This window comes from Salmo trutta, chromosome 32, assembly GCF_901001165.1.
Source record: "Salmo trutta chromosome 32, fSalTru1.1, whole genome shotgun sequence".
Taxonomy (NCBI): domain Eukaryota; kingdom Metazoa; phylum Chordata; class Actinopteri; order Salmoniformes; family Salmonidae; genus Salmo; species Salmo trutta.
In genome coordinates this window covers 38531124-38548669 of record NC_042988.1, presented here as the reverse complement: position 1 = coordinate 38548669, position 17546 = coordinate 38531124, and the positions used below count along the sequence as shown (strand labels likewise).

General features: G+C 42.2%; 1 protein-coding gene across 2 annotated transcripts in view; it reads right to left on the bottom strand.

The window, feature by feature from the left end:
• Window positions 1-11226: 11226 nt before the first annotated feature.
• The window catches only part of LOC115171850 (DNA polymerase delta catalytic subunit), a 39752-nt gene continuing 33432 nt past the window's right edge, over window positions 11227-17546 (bottom strand). The window contains exons 25-26 of one of the 2 annotated variants that reach the window (XM_029729028.1): window positions 16406-16503; window positions 11227-11438 (exon numbers count right to left, since the gene is read on the bottom strand). In XM_029729028.1, coding sequence (XP_029584888.1) covers window positions 11351-11438; window positions 16406-16503 — 186 coding nt within the window. In that variant the 3' untranslated portion in view covers window positions 11227-11350. The remainder of the gene's footprint in view (window positions 11439-16405; window positions 16504-17546) is intronic. The other variant, XM_029729029.1, reaches the window with a different exon arrangement.

Here is a 17546-nt window from a genome sequence, read left to right as displayed (position 1 = left end):
GGCTGAAACACCTGCATTTTGGAGCTGCCTGTTTGTATGCGGCTTTATTAACTAAATGATATATATATATATTTTTTACATTGTTTGCAAACTGATATGTGACACGTATTAATGTCAAAATAACATGCAAAACAGGCAAGTCGCCCCCCCCCCAAAAAAGTATAATATATATATACTAATATATTTTTTGTTGTTGCAAAAAATGTGGGGCTCAACGCAGGTAGGGCCCTGCTCCACCTACCCTGTATTTTATTTTTTTAATTTACCTTTATTTAACTAGACAAGTCAGTCTGTTCCTAGTCAATGACGTTCTAGGAACAGTGGGTTAACTGCCTTGTTCAGGGGCAGAACGACGGGTCGCCACTGCTAATGTCTCATTCAGGGGAGCTGAGCCCCCGGCTCCCCCATAATCCACCACTTGGTACTGTGAATACACATGGTCATGGCAGTTCATACATTTAGGCACTCTATCAAGCAAATGTTCATATTGATAAATCTCAGACTTTGTGTGGAAATGATCACACGCATGGTTTATTACAGTGTTGTGCCACGGCATGATTGATACATTCCCAAAGATGCTAGTCCGGTGTGGCTCAGTTGACGCTTGGTGCTTGCAACGCCAAGGTTATAGGTTCGATTCCCACGGGGGACCAGAACAAAAAAGAATAAAGTACGAGAAATGTATGCACTGACTCACTGTAAGTCGCTCTGAATAAGAGCGTCTAATACATGACTAAAATGCTGAGCGACACAGAGTCAAGCGTAGAGGATGTCTAATGTAAGGGAAAAAATATGTCATATTATGTCTATTTGCAGTGCTGTAATGATGTGCAAATAGTTGAAGTACAAAAGGGAAAATAAATAAACATAAATTGTATTTACAATGGTGTTTGTTCTTCACTGGTTGACCTTTTCTTGTGGCAACAGGTCACAAATCTTGCTGCTGTGATGTCACACTGTGGTATTTCACCCAGTAGATATGGGAGTTTATCGAAATTGGATTTGTTTTCGAATTCTTTGTGGGTCTGTGTAATCTGAGGGAAATATGTGTCTCTAATATGGTCATACATTTGGCAGGAGGTTAGGAAGTGCTGCTCAGTTTTCACCTCATTTTGTGGGCAGTGTGCACATAGCCTGTCTTCTCTTGAGAACCAGGTCTGCCTACGGGAGCCTCTCTCAATAGCACGGCTATGCTCACTGAGTCTGTACATAGTCAAAGATTTCCTTAATTTTGAGTCAGTGTACTCTCTGTTGAGGGCCAAATAGCATTCTAGTTTGCTCTGTTTTTTGTTAATTCTTTCCAATTTGTCAAGTAATTATCTTTTTGTTTTCTCATGATTTGGTTGGGTCTAATTGTGTTGCTGTCCTGGGGCTCTGTTTGTGTTTGTGAACAGAGCCCCAGGACCAGCTTGCTTAGGGGGCTCTTCTCCAGGTTCATCTCTCTCTAGGTGATGGCTTTGTTATGGAAGGTTTGGGAATCGCTTCATTTTAGGTGGATGTAAAATTTAACGGCTCTTTTCTGGATTTTGATCATTAGCGGGTATTGGCCTAATTTTCCTCTGCATGCATTATTTGGTGTTTTACGTTGTTCACTGGGGATATTTTTGTAGAATTCTGCATGCAGAGTCTCAATTTGGTGTTTGTCCCATTTTGTGAATTCTTGGTTGGTGAGCGGACCCCAGATCTCACAACCATAAAGGGCAATGGGTTCTATAACTGATTCACTTTTTTTGCCAGATCCTAATTGGTATGTCGAATTTTATGTTCCTTTCGAAGGCATAGAAGGCCCTTCTTTTCTTGCCTTGTCTCTCAGATCGTTCACAGCTTTGTGGAAGTTACTTGTGGCGCTGATATTTAGGCCGAGGTATGTATAGTTTTTTGTGTGCTCTTGGGCAACGGTGTCTAGATGGAATTTGTATTTGTGGTCCTGGTGACTGGACCTTTTTTGGAACACCATTATTTTTGTCTTACTGAGATTTACTGTCAGGGCCCAGGTCTGTCAGAATCTGTGCAGAAGATCTAGGTGCTGCTGTAAGCCCTCATGCGAATACACATTTGTACACCTTCCCATAGGCTATTCAAGACATTTGTTAGAAAAGGTAATCGTTTCAATAACAATATAGCTTAAACCAATAGTATCTTAATTGACTTACTGCATTTATTCTCGTAATTGTAGGCTACTTGCTGATATATTATTTTAAATATTGTTGTTACAGTAGGCCTACCTACATAATAACTTCATATGGGATTACTGACCACAGGGGATGTAATTAATAAGAAGTGTTGATTAATTTATTAGGCCTTGGGTAGAGCACAGCGCATAGAAGAGAACATAGCCCTGCAGAAAGGGTTGCTGGAAGTGATGCAGAGAAATTCAAATACATTTACCAAATTATATAATTAGGCTGAGAATTGGTCAAATGGGACACTTTCTGAAAATTGGTTTTCCGGAACACCTTACAGAATCATCCCATTGTCTTAACCTCCAACATGATGCTATTCTAAATAGTTTAAAAACTCTACTACACTAAACAAAATAAATAAATATTAAACACAGGATGAATTACTCTTTTTCAAACACAAATTGTGCTGAGACCACATTACGGGCAAATTGGGACACCTTGATTGGCAAAGTGGAACACTTAATTCTTTATTGTAAAGACGGAAAAATTGGAGACTATATGAGTCATTTCAATATTTTAATGATAAACTTCATTTATTAATACAAAAATTAAATGTATTAACTTTATTTACTTATTTTCGTTGTGCAGGAAACATATTTTCCAGGCCATTAAAGCTTGCTAAATGACTTAAATGTAAATGTATAGCTATTTATATGGCCATTGTTATTTGTTTTTGTCTATACTGCATGTTTTAGGCATAAGGGCAATGAAATGTACCAATATTTACGTATAGTTGCATATTAAGCTTGAGTCCCAAGAAAACACAGAATTTCTCATTTGGGTCCCAGGATGAAAACGTTTAAGAACCCCTGCTGTAGGCTAACCGCACACATTTGTCCACTCACAAAATAATGTCAGCGTCCAAACCCCAACAGTGCATTGTGCCCCCGCAATTTGATGAATGGAAAGAGACATCTGTTACAAAACCTACGTGTATTGTAATGACATTGTGGGATTGTCATTAGGCTTCCACTTGTAGCCTGAACTGATGCGTCCGCTGTTGTCCACCCGTGCCTCGGTCTCCGCCTCTCATCTCCGCCTTGACAAAATGTGAACGTTCTTCAACCACAACCCAATTTGGAACGTGTACCACCCGGTTTCCAGTCAATTCGCTAATTGTTCATGCGGCTGACATGCAGTAATGTTATTTAATGGTGTGTTTGGACATGTATTAATTGTGATCAGCTCACGTTTTACCGGTACGGCATACCCACAATATATACACTGCTCAAAAAAATAAAGGGAACACTTAAACAACACAATGTAACTCCAAGTCAATCACACTTCTGTGAAATCAAACTGTCCACTTAGGAAGCAACACTGATTGACAAATTTCACATGCTGTTGTGCAAATGGAATAGACAACAGGTGGAAATTATAGGCAATTAGCAAGACACCCCCAATAAAGGAGTGGTTCTGCAGGTGGGGACTACAGACCACTTCTCAGTTCCTATGCTTCCTGGCTGATGTTTTGGTCACTTTTGAATGCTGGCGGTGCTTTCACTCTAGTGGTAGCATGAGACAGAGTCTACAACCCACACAAGTGGCTCAGGTAGTGCAGCTCATCCAGGATGGCACATCAATGCAAGCTGTGGCAAGAAGGTTTGCTGTGTCTGTCAGCGTAGTGTCTAGAGCATGGAGGCGCTACCAGGAGACAGGCCAGTACATCAGGAGACGTGGAGGAGGCCGTAGGAGGGCAACAACCCAGCAGCAGGACCGCTAGCTCCGCCTTTGTGCAAGGAGGAGCAGGAGAAGCACTGCCAGAGCCCTGCAAAATGACCTCCAGCAGGCCACAAATGTGCATGTGTCTGCTCAAACGGTCAGAAACAGACTCCATGAGGGTGGTATGAGGGCCCGACGTCCACAGGTGGGGGTTGTGCTTACAGCCCAACACCGTGCAGGACGTTTGGCATTTGCCAGAGAACACCAAGATTGACAAATTTGCCACGGGCACCCTGTGCTCTTCACAGATGAAAGCAGGTTCACACTGAGCACGTGACAGACGTGACAGAGTCTGGAGACGCCGTGGAGAACGTTCTGCTGCCTGCAACATCCTCCAGCATGAACGGTTTGGCGGTGGGTCAGTCATGGTGTGGGGTGGCATTTCTTTGGGGGGCCGCACAGCCCTCCATGTGCTCGCTAGAGGTAGCCTGACTGCCATTAGGTACCGAGATGAGATCCTCAGACCCTTGTGAGACCATATGCTGGTGCGGTTGGCCCTGGGTTCCTCCTAATGCAAGACAATGCTAGACCTCATGTGGCTGGAGTGTGTCAGCAGTTCCTGCAAGAGGAAGGCATTGATGCTATGGACTGGCCCGCCCGTTCCCCAGACCTGAATCCAATTGAGCACATCTGGGACATCATCTCTCGCTCCATCCACCAACGCCACTTTGCACCACAGACTGTCCAGGAGTTGGCGGATGCTTTAGTCCAGGTCTGGGAGGAGATCCCTCAGGAGACCATCCGCCACCTCATCAGGAGCATGCCCAGGCATTGTAGGGAGGTCATACAGGCACGTGAAGGCCACACACACTACTCAGCCTCATTTTGACTTGTTTTAAGGACATTACATCAAAGTTGGATCAGCCTGTAGTGTGGTTTTCCACTTTAATTTTGAGTGTGACTCCAAATCCAGACCTCCATGGGTTGATAAATTGGATTTCCATTGATTATTTTTGTGTGATTTTGTTGTCAGCACATCCAACTATGTAAAGAAAAAAGTATTTAATAAGATTATTTATTTCATTCAGATCTAGGATGTGTTGTTTAAGTGTTCCCTTTATTTTTTTGAGCAGTATATTTTGCCGTGACAACATACCGGACCGTACTTACTTTCACCCCTGGTTCTGAGAAGAACAATATTGGCATGCCAGGCATATAGCCAATATGCTGTGATAATGTATTAGGCCTACTGCAGAAAGCTTATTCCTACAGAACTGTTATTAGGTTAATGTTAGATTAGTCATGTTTTAAAACAATCTGAGAGGTAGACCTTGGCTTGCTTTTGGACTGCAAAAGTGATCTTGACTCAGAAAAGGTTGGTGACTACAAATAGGTGGGGTTGTTAGTTTCATTTGGAAGCTTTCATTTTCATACTTACCACTGTAAAACATTTATCACAGCATTTTAAATAAATAGGAAAACTGTTAAATTAGTATTGTTTAAAGACCCCCCCCCCCCCCCCCCCCAAAGTTTGACTTTTGTTGCATTTATGGGAGCTAATATCTCATTCAGGGGAGCTGAGCCCCCTTACCTCCCTCACTAGCTTTAAGCACCAGCTGTCAGAGCTGCTCACAGATCACTGCACCTGTACATAGCTCATCTGTAAATAGCCCATCCAATCTCCCTCATCCCCATACTGTATTTATTTATTTATCTTGCTCCTTTGCACCCCAGTATCTCTACTTGCACATTCATCTTCTGCACATTCTACCATTCCAGTGTTTAATTGCTATATTGTAATTACTTCGCCACAATGGCCTATTTATTGCCTTACCTCCCTTATCTTACCTCATTTGCACACACTGTATATAGACTTACTAAATACTAAATTTCACACACATACTAAATAATGTGTGTGAAATTAGTTTAGATTTAGAATGAGCCATTATCATGCACCTGTCGGAACAGGGTCAGGGGAAAAAAATAAACAATTTCATGCCAGCCAGGTAGGCTACTCCAGTTGTAAAGTAAAGCAATGTGCTTAATATATGGAATGTTGATGGGACCCTCCTCTTTTTAATAAAGGCCATCAAAACTCTGTTTTCCCATGTAATTGCATAGCATAGCCTATAGAATTGGTGTGCAACAGGAAGACTTCCACGAATCAACCAGCTATGAGGAACTGGCTTTTGTTGCGCAACAGGTGATCATATTCTGCTCAAACCTTGAATGCCAAGGCTCTCATGATGTGTTTGATTTGACATGTTGTCTGTCTTAAACATCAGCTATATACTGCTTATCAGGGGTGTAAAGTACTTAAGTGAAAATACTTGAAAGAACAACTTAAGTAGTTTTTTTGAGGTATCTGTACTTTACTATTTATATTTTTTAGAACTTATACTTTACTACATTCCTAAAGAAAATTATGAACTTTTTACTCCATACATTTTCCCTGACACCCACAAGTACTCATTACAATTTGAATGCTTAGAAAGAAAGGAAAATGGTCTAATTCACAGATTTATCAAGAGAACATCCCTGGTGATCCCTACTGCCTCTGATCTGGCAGACTCACTAAACACAAATGCTTCGTTTGTAAATTATGTCTAAGTGTTGGCGCGTGCCCCTGGCTATCTGTAAATATGGTTAGCTTAATATAAGGAATTAGAAATGATTATACTTGTACTTTTCCTTTTGATTCTTAAGTATATTTTAGCAATTACGTTTACTTTTGACAATTAAGTATATTTAAAACCAAATACTTTTAGACTTTTAATCAAGTATAATTTTACTGGGTGACTCACTTTTATTGAGTCATTTTCTATTAAGGTATATTCACTTTTACTCAAGTATGACAATTGGGTACTTTTTGCACCACTGCCTTTATGTTATATACCGGTAGCATTGCTGCCTGTGTGTGTCAGACGAATTACTAATTTGTCGTAGTATGCCGCTCTCGCCGATGTGGTTTTGTCAATTCTCCTCTTGCTCTCAGATACACATCTCCGTCTTACTCAAACACACAACACAGTTCATTTATCAAGGTAAGGTCCTTTCCTCAATAATTACAATACATTTGTTTCGTAGTAACTTTTGAAGTAAATCTTTGACTCTTTCTGGTGGAACAGAAAGTCAGGTGTACTTGACAATTTATCAAATATTGGTTTAGGACACATTTGGCATTTTAGCCATTCACACTACAGTGGAAATTGTTGTCACCCTTTATACACCATGAAATATGCTTAGATGATTTATGAAGCATTTATGGAGTGCTTATGAAGTCTTTATGTACACTATATATAAAGCCTTTAAAAGTTGTACTTCTTTTAAAGTGAGACCAAAATATGTTCTCATGAGTTCACTCATGTTATAGATTGATACTTGAAAGAGATGGGGAGCATTTTCTCCAAAAGGAGGAGAGAAGAGAGGGACACTATCACTTTCTCCAAAGAGAGAAGTTTGTCTTGGAGAAGAAAAAAGGGGTACACTGAAGGGAGGATAGCAGAGGGCAACAGTGTCATTGGTGGAGAAACGCCCTGCCAACGAAGGTGAGATTTCTCTGAAATGTTTGAAGACAGAGTTTTGCCTTGTGTTTTAGTACAAGGGTGAGGACACAGGGTTACCTCTATCTCTCTCCCCCTACACAGACCAACCTACAATCCCCCGTCTACCATCACAGCGCAGGGGTGAAGCATTGTAATTGCCCCAAAGATCAACTCCACAGTAGGAGGTGACATCAACATGTCGTCTCAGAACAAAGGTAAAAGCTTTATAAAACTCATCCACTTTCTTTACATAGCTGTGAGGAAAAATTACAGACTGGTACATGATGGTAGTCATACTGTATATATGCCAGGATTCCTCAAGTCACCTTCAAAACTGTAGGAGAATATCATGTATTTTAGTCATAAGTGTTATCTTTTGTTAAATGTCTAGGGGACTCCAAGGCTGCACAATGAAGCGCCACACAACAAGGGTAAGGCATAGTCGTGGGATGTAAGGGTTCTGAGGGTACTGCAGCACCCCCTTGATCAACCAAAAAAGTTTTTTTTATTGCAATTTTTTTGGTGTCCTTCAGATGTGACGCTTGGCATTCAGGCCAAAGAGTTCAATCTTGTTTCTCACTGTCAGAGTCCTTTAGGTGCCTTTTGGCAAACTCCAAGTGGGCTGTCATGTGCCTTTTACTGAGGAGTGGCTTCCGTCTGGCCACTTTACCATGAAGGCCTGATTGGTGGAGTGCTTCAGAGATGGTTGTCCTTCTGGAAGGTTCTCCCATCTCCACAGAGGAACTCTGGAGCTCTGTCAGAGTGACCATTGGGTTCTTGGTCACCTCCCTGACCAAGGCCCTTCTCTCCCGATTGCTCAGTTTGGCCGGGCGGCCAGCTCTAGGAAGAGTCTCGGTGGTTCCAAACTTCTTCCATTTAAGAATGATGGAGGCCACTGTGTTCTTGGGGACCTTCAATGCTGCAGAATTGTTTTGGTACCCTTTCCTTGATCTCTGCCTCGACACAATCATGTCTCAGAGCTCTACAGACAATTCCTTCGACCTCATGGCTTGGTTTTTGCTCTGACATGCACTGTCAACTGTGGGACCATATATAGACAGGTGTGTGTGCCTTTCTAAATGTCTAATCAATTGAATTTACCATAGGTAAAGTTGTAGAACATTTCAAGGGCTCTCATTTGCATTTATGTCAGACAATAGCGTGCTGAGTACCAGGCAGTTAACAAGTTTGGTAGGCTACTAATGACCATCAGCAGCATCAGAGCTTGGAGAAGCCTAATTACAGTGACTAAACGGTCAGGTGTAAAATTTGACTGCCATCATGACTCGTGACCGCCGTTCAACAATGAAACAGCCTATAGGGAGGTCAGAGTCCTGGCAGTGTGGTTCCAGGGCAAAAACCTCTCCCTCAACGTGATCAAGACAAAGTAGATCATCGTGGACTACAGGAAAAGGAGGACCGAGCAGGCCCCCATTGACATCGACAGGGCTGTAGTGGAGCAGGTCGAGAGCTTCAAGTTCCTTGGTGTCCAAATCACCAACAAACTATTATGGTCCAAACACACCAAGACAGTTGTGAAGAGGGCACGACAATGCCTTCTCCCTCCCAGGAGACTGAAAAGATTTGGTTTGGGTCCTCAGATCCTCAAAAGGTTTTACAGCTGCACCATTGAGAGCATCCTGACTGCTTGCATCAGCGCATGGTATGGCAACTTCCTGGCATCCGACCGCACGACTCTACAGAGGGTAGCGCGTACCACCCAGTATATCACTGGGGCCAAGCTTCCAGGACCTCTATACCAGGCGGTGTCAGAGGAAGGCCCTAAAAATTGTCAGACTCCAGCCTCCCTAGTCATAGACTGTTCTCTCCGCTACCTGCACAGCAAGCGGTACTGGAGTGCCAAGTCTAGGTCAAAAACGCTCCTTAACAGCTTCTGCCCCGAAGCCATAAGACTGTTGAACAGTTAATCAAATGGCTAACCAGACTATTTGACCCCTCCCCGTTTTTTACGCTGCCGCTACTTGCCGTTTATCATCTATGCAGTCCCTTTACCTCTACCTACATGTACATATTACCTCTAACCTGTACCCCAACACATTGACTCAGTACCGGTACCCCCTGTATATATTACCTCATTGACCTCCCCTAACCTGTACCCCAACACATTGACTCAGTACCGGTACCCCCTGTATATAGCCTCGTTATTGTGTTGTGTTAGTTTCTTTTTACTTTAGTTTATTTAGTAAATATTTTTTCAACTTATTTTTCTTATAACTGCATTGTTGGTTAAGAGCTTGTAAATAAGCATTTCACTGTAAGGTCTACCTACACCTGTTGTATTCGGCGCATGTGACAAATAACATTTGATTTGAAGTAAGTATTCCACTCAGATAAACAGCATAGCAGTTTCACTCCTTTCTAAAAAATGTACTAACAGTTGCAACAGTCACCTGACATGCAGGGCTCTTCCCCACAGGACCGCTCGTCTGAGAGCGACGTTGATTGCCGTGTGACCCCAGACCGCCAGCATCTGTCCATTCAGGTAAAACAATATGGCAATCGAAATTTCATGGACTTAGAATATTTAATGCTGAGTGCTAAACACACTCACTCATATGGTCACATTTTCTAAACACTTGTTATGGCTTGGCCAGGATCAAACACCCAGCCTTTTGACTATAAAACAGGAACTCTTACCACAAGACTACAGGGTAGGCTCAATATATGGGAACAATAACAAAGTACAGGTTGATGACAGAGGTGCAAGCCGACAAGAGTTTTTGTTGGCTGTCTTCTCTGTTTCATTATTCACCTTCTACTTTCTGTTTCTTAGTGATCTGCCTTCCTTCATGTTAACACTACGGCTATAAGCCTCCTTCTGACCGGGGCATCTGTTGTGTTTACAGGGAGACAACACAGGAGGACAAGGCAGGAACATCAGAAATCAAGTCGGAGGACAAGAAGAGGGGGTGAAAATGCAACATCTATCCAAATTTGGATGACAAAAATTACTGCTCAAAATGCTCTAAGACACACAACCACTAAGATAGCTCTGTGATTTATTGGACATTGTAAATCTCCATTGTCCGGAGGGGACAAACGGTGTTCCCAACAGTCTCTATGGGTTTATGAAGTCCTGACTGTAATGACACTTTTGAAATGCAGTATATTTGTCCAACGTGCCTTTATTTCTTTGGCAGTGAAGTGCCAGACCATTGCACATTGTGTGGTTGTCTTTCTGGGGAAATGCCATCTCTTGTCAAGAGTGGATCAGTATATTTGAAATTGTTAGTCAAAAAATAACTACGGGAAAAGTTGAGACCCCAGATTCTGTGAAGCATTAGAATATATAGTGCCTTCGGAAAGTATTCAGACCCCTTAACGTTTTCCACATTTTGTTAAGTTACAGCCTTATTCTAAAATGGATGAAAAATAACACACAACACCCCATAATGACAAAGCAAAAACAGGTATTTAGAAATTTTAGCAAATGTATTAAAAATAAAATAAACAAAAATGCTGGTAGTTTACTGGGAAACGTATAAAGTTCCCTGTAATATACCCTTCCTTTGTAAACCCTATCCTAGATCAGAACTCCTACTGAGATGCTTCATAAATACAGGCCCTAGTCGATATCAACACATGGCATGGTAACCCTGAAATGTAGCCTATTTGAAGTGCATAGTAAAAAAGAAACTGCTGCTTTGCATTGGTTATCGTAAAATACCCGCTACACAACTTTTAGTACTCAACATATTACAACATCCACCACCATACTTTTAGGACTCAACATATTACAACATCCACCACCATACTTTTGGTTCAATGCAACTGAGGTCTTCTAGACTGAAGACAGACAACAATGACAAGACACATTTCTACAAAAAGATTTTTTAATTCTTAAAAGACAATACAGTACAAATCCTTTCCAGGAGAGGGAAAGAGGGGGAGTGGGGAGAGAGGGGAGCCGGTTAATATGGAGTCTGTTGGGTCTGCCTCTCACCATCCAAAGCGAGACACCAGCTTCTCCTGATCATCCAGGTCTTTCTGCACTTTCTTCCTCATGTAGAATATGGGACAGTCCCGGCTGGATAGAGGGAGGGACAGAAACATTTACTTGATAATAACAATATAATATATAACGTGGGGTCCTAAATTATTGACAACCTTGATAAAGATGAGCAAAAATGTATAAAATAAATAATTCAAATACTGTATGCTCCATAAAAATTGGGATTTATATTATTTTATGCTTATCATTGCTCAGAGAAAGAGATTTTGTTTAAGTAACTTTTTTCTCTCCTGTTTCAATACCTCACCTTGAGAGGACAAGGGTACTGAGCCTTCTAAAGTGTTTCATGAGATTATAGAACACAATGGGAGGGATCTTAGACCATTCCTCTAAACAACATCTTTGCAGATCCTTAGTTGGTGCTTATGTATTGCCCTATTCAATTCAAACCACAGGTTTTCAAATGGGTTTGAAGTCTGGAGAATAAGACGTTGATTTTGTGGTCAATAAAAACATGCATTTGTGGATTTTGAAGTGTGCTTGGGGTTATTGTCTTGCTGGAAGATCCACGTGGGGCCTAGTTTCAGCCTCCTGGCAGAGGCAACCAGGTTTTTGGCCAAAATATCCTGGTACTTGGCAAGAAAAAGTATGTGAAACCTTTGGAATTACCTGGACTTCTGCATAAATTGGTCATAAAAAAGCCCCATAACATCAAACATCCATGAAAACAGAGCTCTTTGGCCACGCACACTAGAGGTGGGTTTGACGTCAAAATGAGAATGCATGAGCAGAACCCCATACCTACTGTAAAATATCAAATCAAATGTATTTGTCACATACACATGGTCAGCAGATGTTAATGCAAATGTAGCGAAATGCTTGTGCATCTAGTTCCGGCCATGCAGTCATATCTAACAAGTAATCTACCCTAACAATTTCACAACAACTACCTTATACACACACGTGTAAAGGAATTAATAAGAATATGTACATAAAAATATATGAATGAATGATGGCATAGTCAAGATGCAGAAGATGGTCTAGAGTACAGTATATACATGAGTAATGTGGGGTATATAAACATTTTATAAAGTTACATTGTTTAAAGTGGCTAGTGATACATTTATTACATCCATTTGTCCATTATTAAAGTGGCTAGAGTTGAGTCAGTATGTTGGCAGCAGCCACTCAATGTTAGTGATGGCTGTTTAACAGTCTGATAGAAGCTGTTTTTCAATCTCAAGGCTATCTCTCGGTCCCCGCTTTGATGCACCTGTACTGACCTCGCCTTCTGGATGATAGCGGGGTGAACAGGCAGTGGCTCGGGTGGTTGTTGTCCTTGATGATCTTTTTGGCCTTCCTGTGACATCGGGTGGTGTAGGTGTCCTGGAGGGCAGGTAGGTTGCCCCCGGTGATGCGTTGTGCAGACCTCACTACCCTCTGGAGAGCCTTACGGTTGTGGGCGGAGCAGCTGCCGTACCAGGCGGTGATACAGCCCGACAGGATACTCTCGATTGTATATCTGTAAAAGTTAGTGAGTGTTTTTGGTGACAAGCCGAATTTCTTCAGCCTCCTGAGGTTGAAGAGGCGCTCTTGCACCTTCTTCACCACGCTGTCTGTGTGGGTGGACCATTTCACTTTGTCCGTGATGCTTACGCCAAGGAACTTAAAAAACTTTCCACCTTCTCAACTACTGTCCCATCGATGTGGATAGGGGGCTACTCCCTCTGCTGTTTCCTGAAGTCCGAGATAATCTCCTTTGTTTTGTTGACATTGAATGTGAAGTTATTTTCCTGACACCACACTCCGAGGGCCCTCACCTCCTCCCTGTAGGCCGTCTCGTCGTTGTTGGTGATCAAGCCTACCACTGTGGTGTCGTCTGCAAAGTTGATGATTGAGTTGCAGTCGTGGGTGAACAGGGAGTACAGGAGAGGGCTGAGAATGCACCTTTGTGGGGACCCAGTGTTGAGGATCAGCGGGGTGGAGATGTTACCTACCCTCACCACCTGGGGGCGGCCCGTCAGGAAGTCCAGGACCCAGTTGCACAGGGCAGGGTCTCGAGCTTAGTCGACGAAGGAGGGTACGATGATGTTAAATACTGAGCTGTAGTCGATGAACAGCATTCTTACATAGGTATTCCTCTTGTCCAGATGGGTTAGGGCAGTGTGCAGTGTGATGGCGATTGCGTCGTCTGTGGACCTATTGGGTCGGTAAGCAAATTGGAGTGGGTCTAGGGTATCAGGTAGGGTGGAGGTGATATGGTCCTTGACTAGTCTCTCAAAGCACTTCATGATGACGGAAGTGAGTGCTACAGGGCGGTAGTCATTTAGCTCAGTTACCTTAGCTTTCTTGGGAACAGGAACGATGGTGGCCCTCTTGAAGCATGTGGGAACAGCAGACTGGGATAGGTTTTGATTGAATATGTCCGTAAACACACGAGCCAGCTGGTCTGCGCATGCTCTGAGGACGCGGCTGGGGATGCCGTCTGGGCCGGCAGCCTTGCGACGGTTAACACGTTTAAACGTTTTACTCACGTCGGCCACGGAGAAGGAGAGCCCGCAGGTTTTGGTAGTATGTCGTGTCAGTGGCGCTGTATTGTCCTCAAAGCGAGCAAAAAAGTTGTTTAGTCTGTCTGGGTGCAAGGCATCGTGATCTGCGACGGGGCTGGTTTTTCTTTTGTAGTTCGTGATTGACTGTAGACCCTGCCACATACCTCATGTCTGAGCCGTTAAATTGTGACTCTACTTTGTCTCTATACTGACGCTTAGCTTGTTTGATTGCCTTGCGGACGGAATAGCTACACTGTTTGTATTCGGTCATGTTTCCGGTCACCTTGCCCTGATTAAAAGCAGTGGTTCGCGCTTTCAGTTTTGCGCGAATGCTGCCATCAATCCACGGTTTCTGGTTGGGGAATGTTTTAATAGACGCTGTACGTACAACATCACCGATGCACTTGCTAATAAACTCGCTCACCGAATTAGCGTATTCATCAACGTTGTTGTTTGAAGCAATACGGAACATATCCCAGTCCACGTGATCGAAGCAATCTTGAAGCGTGGAATCCGATTGGTAGGACCAGCGTTGAACAGACCTGAGCGCAGGTGCCTCCTGTTTTAGTTTCTGTCTATAGGCTGGGAGCAGCAAAATGGAGTCGTGGTCAGCCTTTCCGAAAGGGGAGCGCTTTATATAAGTTAGAATAACAATGGTCTAGGGTTTTACCTCCCCGGGTAGCGCATTCGATATGCTGATAAAATTTAGGGAGCCTCGTTTTCAGATTAGCCTTGTTAAAATCCCCAGCTACAATAAATGCAGCCTCAGGATATGTGGTTTCCAGTTTACATAGAGTCGAATGATATGGTGGTGGATCTTTGTTATGGGACTTTTTGCTATTTTCACAGGAGATATGCTCTCAGAAACGTAATACAACCTATACAGAGTGTGCAACTTTCTTTTTATACAGTTTACCCTCCGTCAGAATCAACAAAAATGTTGGAGTGTGCCTCAGCCCATGCTTTTTAAGGGACTGATGCTCTGACAGCTTGGTTACTGGAGGGTTGAACTGTGTTACAGGGGTTGAAAGGGAGAAGGGGGATACCTAGTCAGTTATGCAACAATGCATTCAACTGAAATGTGTCTTCTGCATTTAACCCAACCCTGTCCTAATATTATTTATATATATACTTTTGTGTGTATTGCTGTGAATTGTTAAGATACTACTGCACTGATGGAGCTAGGAACACAAGCATTTTGCTACACCCGCAATAACATCTGCTAAACATGTGTATGTGACCAATAACATTTGATATTTAAGAGTGGTGATATTAACCACCTCACATTTGTTTTTCTTTTAAACATTCTTCAAGCTCTGTCAAGTTGGTTGGTGATCATTGCTAGTCATTTTTATGTCTTGCCATAGATTTTTAAGCTGATTTAAATAAAAACCAAGCCACTCAGGAACATTTAATGTCGTGTTGGTAAGCAACTCGTGTATATTTGGCCTTGTGTTTTATGGTATCGTCTTGCTGAAAGATGAATTTGTCTCCCAGTGTCTGTTTGAAAGCAGACTGAACCAGGTTTTCCACTAGGATTTTGCCTGTGCTTATCTCTATTCCGTGTCTTATTATCCCCCCCCAAAAAAACTCTATAGTCTGACGATGACAAGCATACCCATAACACGATGCAGCCCCCACCATGCTTGAAAATATGAAGAGTGGTACTCAGTGATGTGTTGTATTGGATTTGCTCCAAACATAACACCTTGTATTCAGGCCATAAATTGTATTTCTTTGCCACATCTTTTGCAGTTTTACTTTAATGTCTTGCTTCAAACAGGATGCATGTTTTGGAATATTTTTTTTTATTCTGTGCAGACTTGTTTTTAACTCTGTCATTTAGGTTAGTATTGTGGAGTAACTACAATGTTGTTGATCCACCCTCAGTTCTCTCTTATCACAGCCATTAAAGTCACCATTAGCCTCATGTTGAAATCCCTGAGCGGTTTCCTTCCTCTCTGGCAATTGACTTAGGACGGACGCCTGTATCTTTGTAGTGACTGGGTGTATTGATACACCATCCAAAGTGTAATCAATAACTTCACCATGCTCAAAGGGATATTCAATGTCTGCTTTTTTTATTAGTTCAGAGTGGGTCTGTGTGTAACAGATATGTTGATGTGGGTCTGTGTGTGGTAATTGTCCAACATGAGTGTGTGCTGCTGGTACAGACGTTGCACATTTAGGTGCATTAAAGTTTCCTTTCAGAAGTGAATGTAGAGCATCTCCCATTTCAGAAGTGAATGTAGAGCATCTCCCATTTCAGAAGTGAATGTAGAGCATCTCCCATTTCAGAAGTGAATGTAGAGTATCTCCCCTTTCAGAAATGTCACCTATGTATTTATTTACCTAAGTTATCTTTAGATTGTAAACAAACTTGGAGCAAGACATCACCCTGTGAGAGAGTCACATTAACGATGTACCGGCAAAGTAACTTTCAAACACACATCTGTATACCAAGTGTGTGCGTGTGTGTGTGTGTGTGTGTACCTGGTACAGAGCACATCCTCATGGAGAGAGCCCTGACAGCGTTGACACTGTGTCCACAGGCGAGAGAAGCGCTCCTCCAGAGTACTTAAGTGGAAGATCTAGAATTCAAAGAGATTCAGTATTAGTAAGTACTACTCAGAGATTCACCATTAGTAAGTATACTGAACAAAAATATAAACGCAACATGCAACAATTTCAAAGATTTTGCTGAGATACAGTTCATATAAGGAAATCAGTCAATTTAAATAAAATCATTAGGCCCTAATCTGTGGATTTCACATGACTGGGCCGGGGCACAGCCATGAGTTGGCATAGGGTCACCTACTGGGAAGCCAGGTCCAACCAATCAGAATGAGTTTTTCCCCACAAAAGGGCTTTATTACAGACTAAAACTCCTCCACAACCCCCCTCCCCCCTATGACGATCCCACAGGTGAAGAAGCCAGATGTGGAGATCCTGAGTGGTTCCACGTAGTCTGCGGTAGTGAGGCCGGTTGGATGTACTGCCAAATTCTATAAAACAATTTGGTGGCAGCTTATGGTAAAGAAATGCATGTTCAATTCTCTGGTAACAGCTCTGGTGGTCATTCCTGCAGTCATCATGCCAATTGCATGCTCCCTGTGGCATTGTGTTGTGAGACAAAACTGCACATTTAAGAATGGCCTTTTATTGTCCCCAGCACAAGGTGCACCTGTGTAATGATCATGCCGTTTAATCTGTTTTTTGATATGCCAAACCTGTCAGTTGGATAGATTATATTGGGAAAGGAAAAATGCTTACTAACAGGGATATAAACACAATAGTGCACAACATTTGAGAGAAATAAGCTTTTTGTGCATATGGAACATTATTGGGATGTTTAATTTCAGCTCATGAAACATGGAACCAACACTTTATATGTTGCCTTTATATTTTTGTTCAGTGTAGTAATCATCAGATGGATTCACCATTAGTAAGTCGTTATCATCAGATGGATTCACCATTAGTAAGTAGTTATCATCAGATGGATTCACCATTAGTAAGTAGTTATCATCAGATGGATTCACCATTAGTAAGTAGTTATCATCAGATGGATTCACCATTAGTAAGTAGTTTTCATCAGATGGATTCACCATTAGTAAGTAGTTATCATCAGATGGAT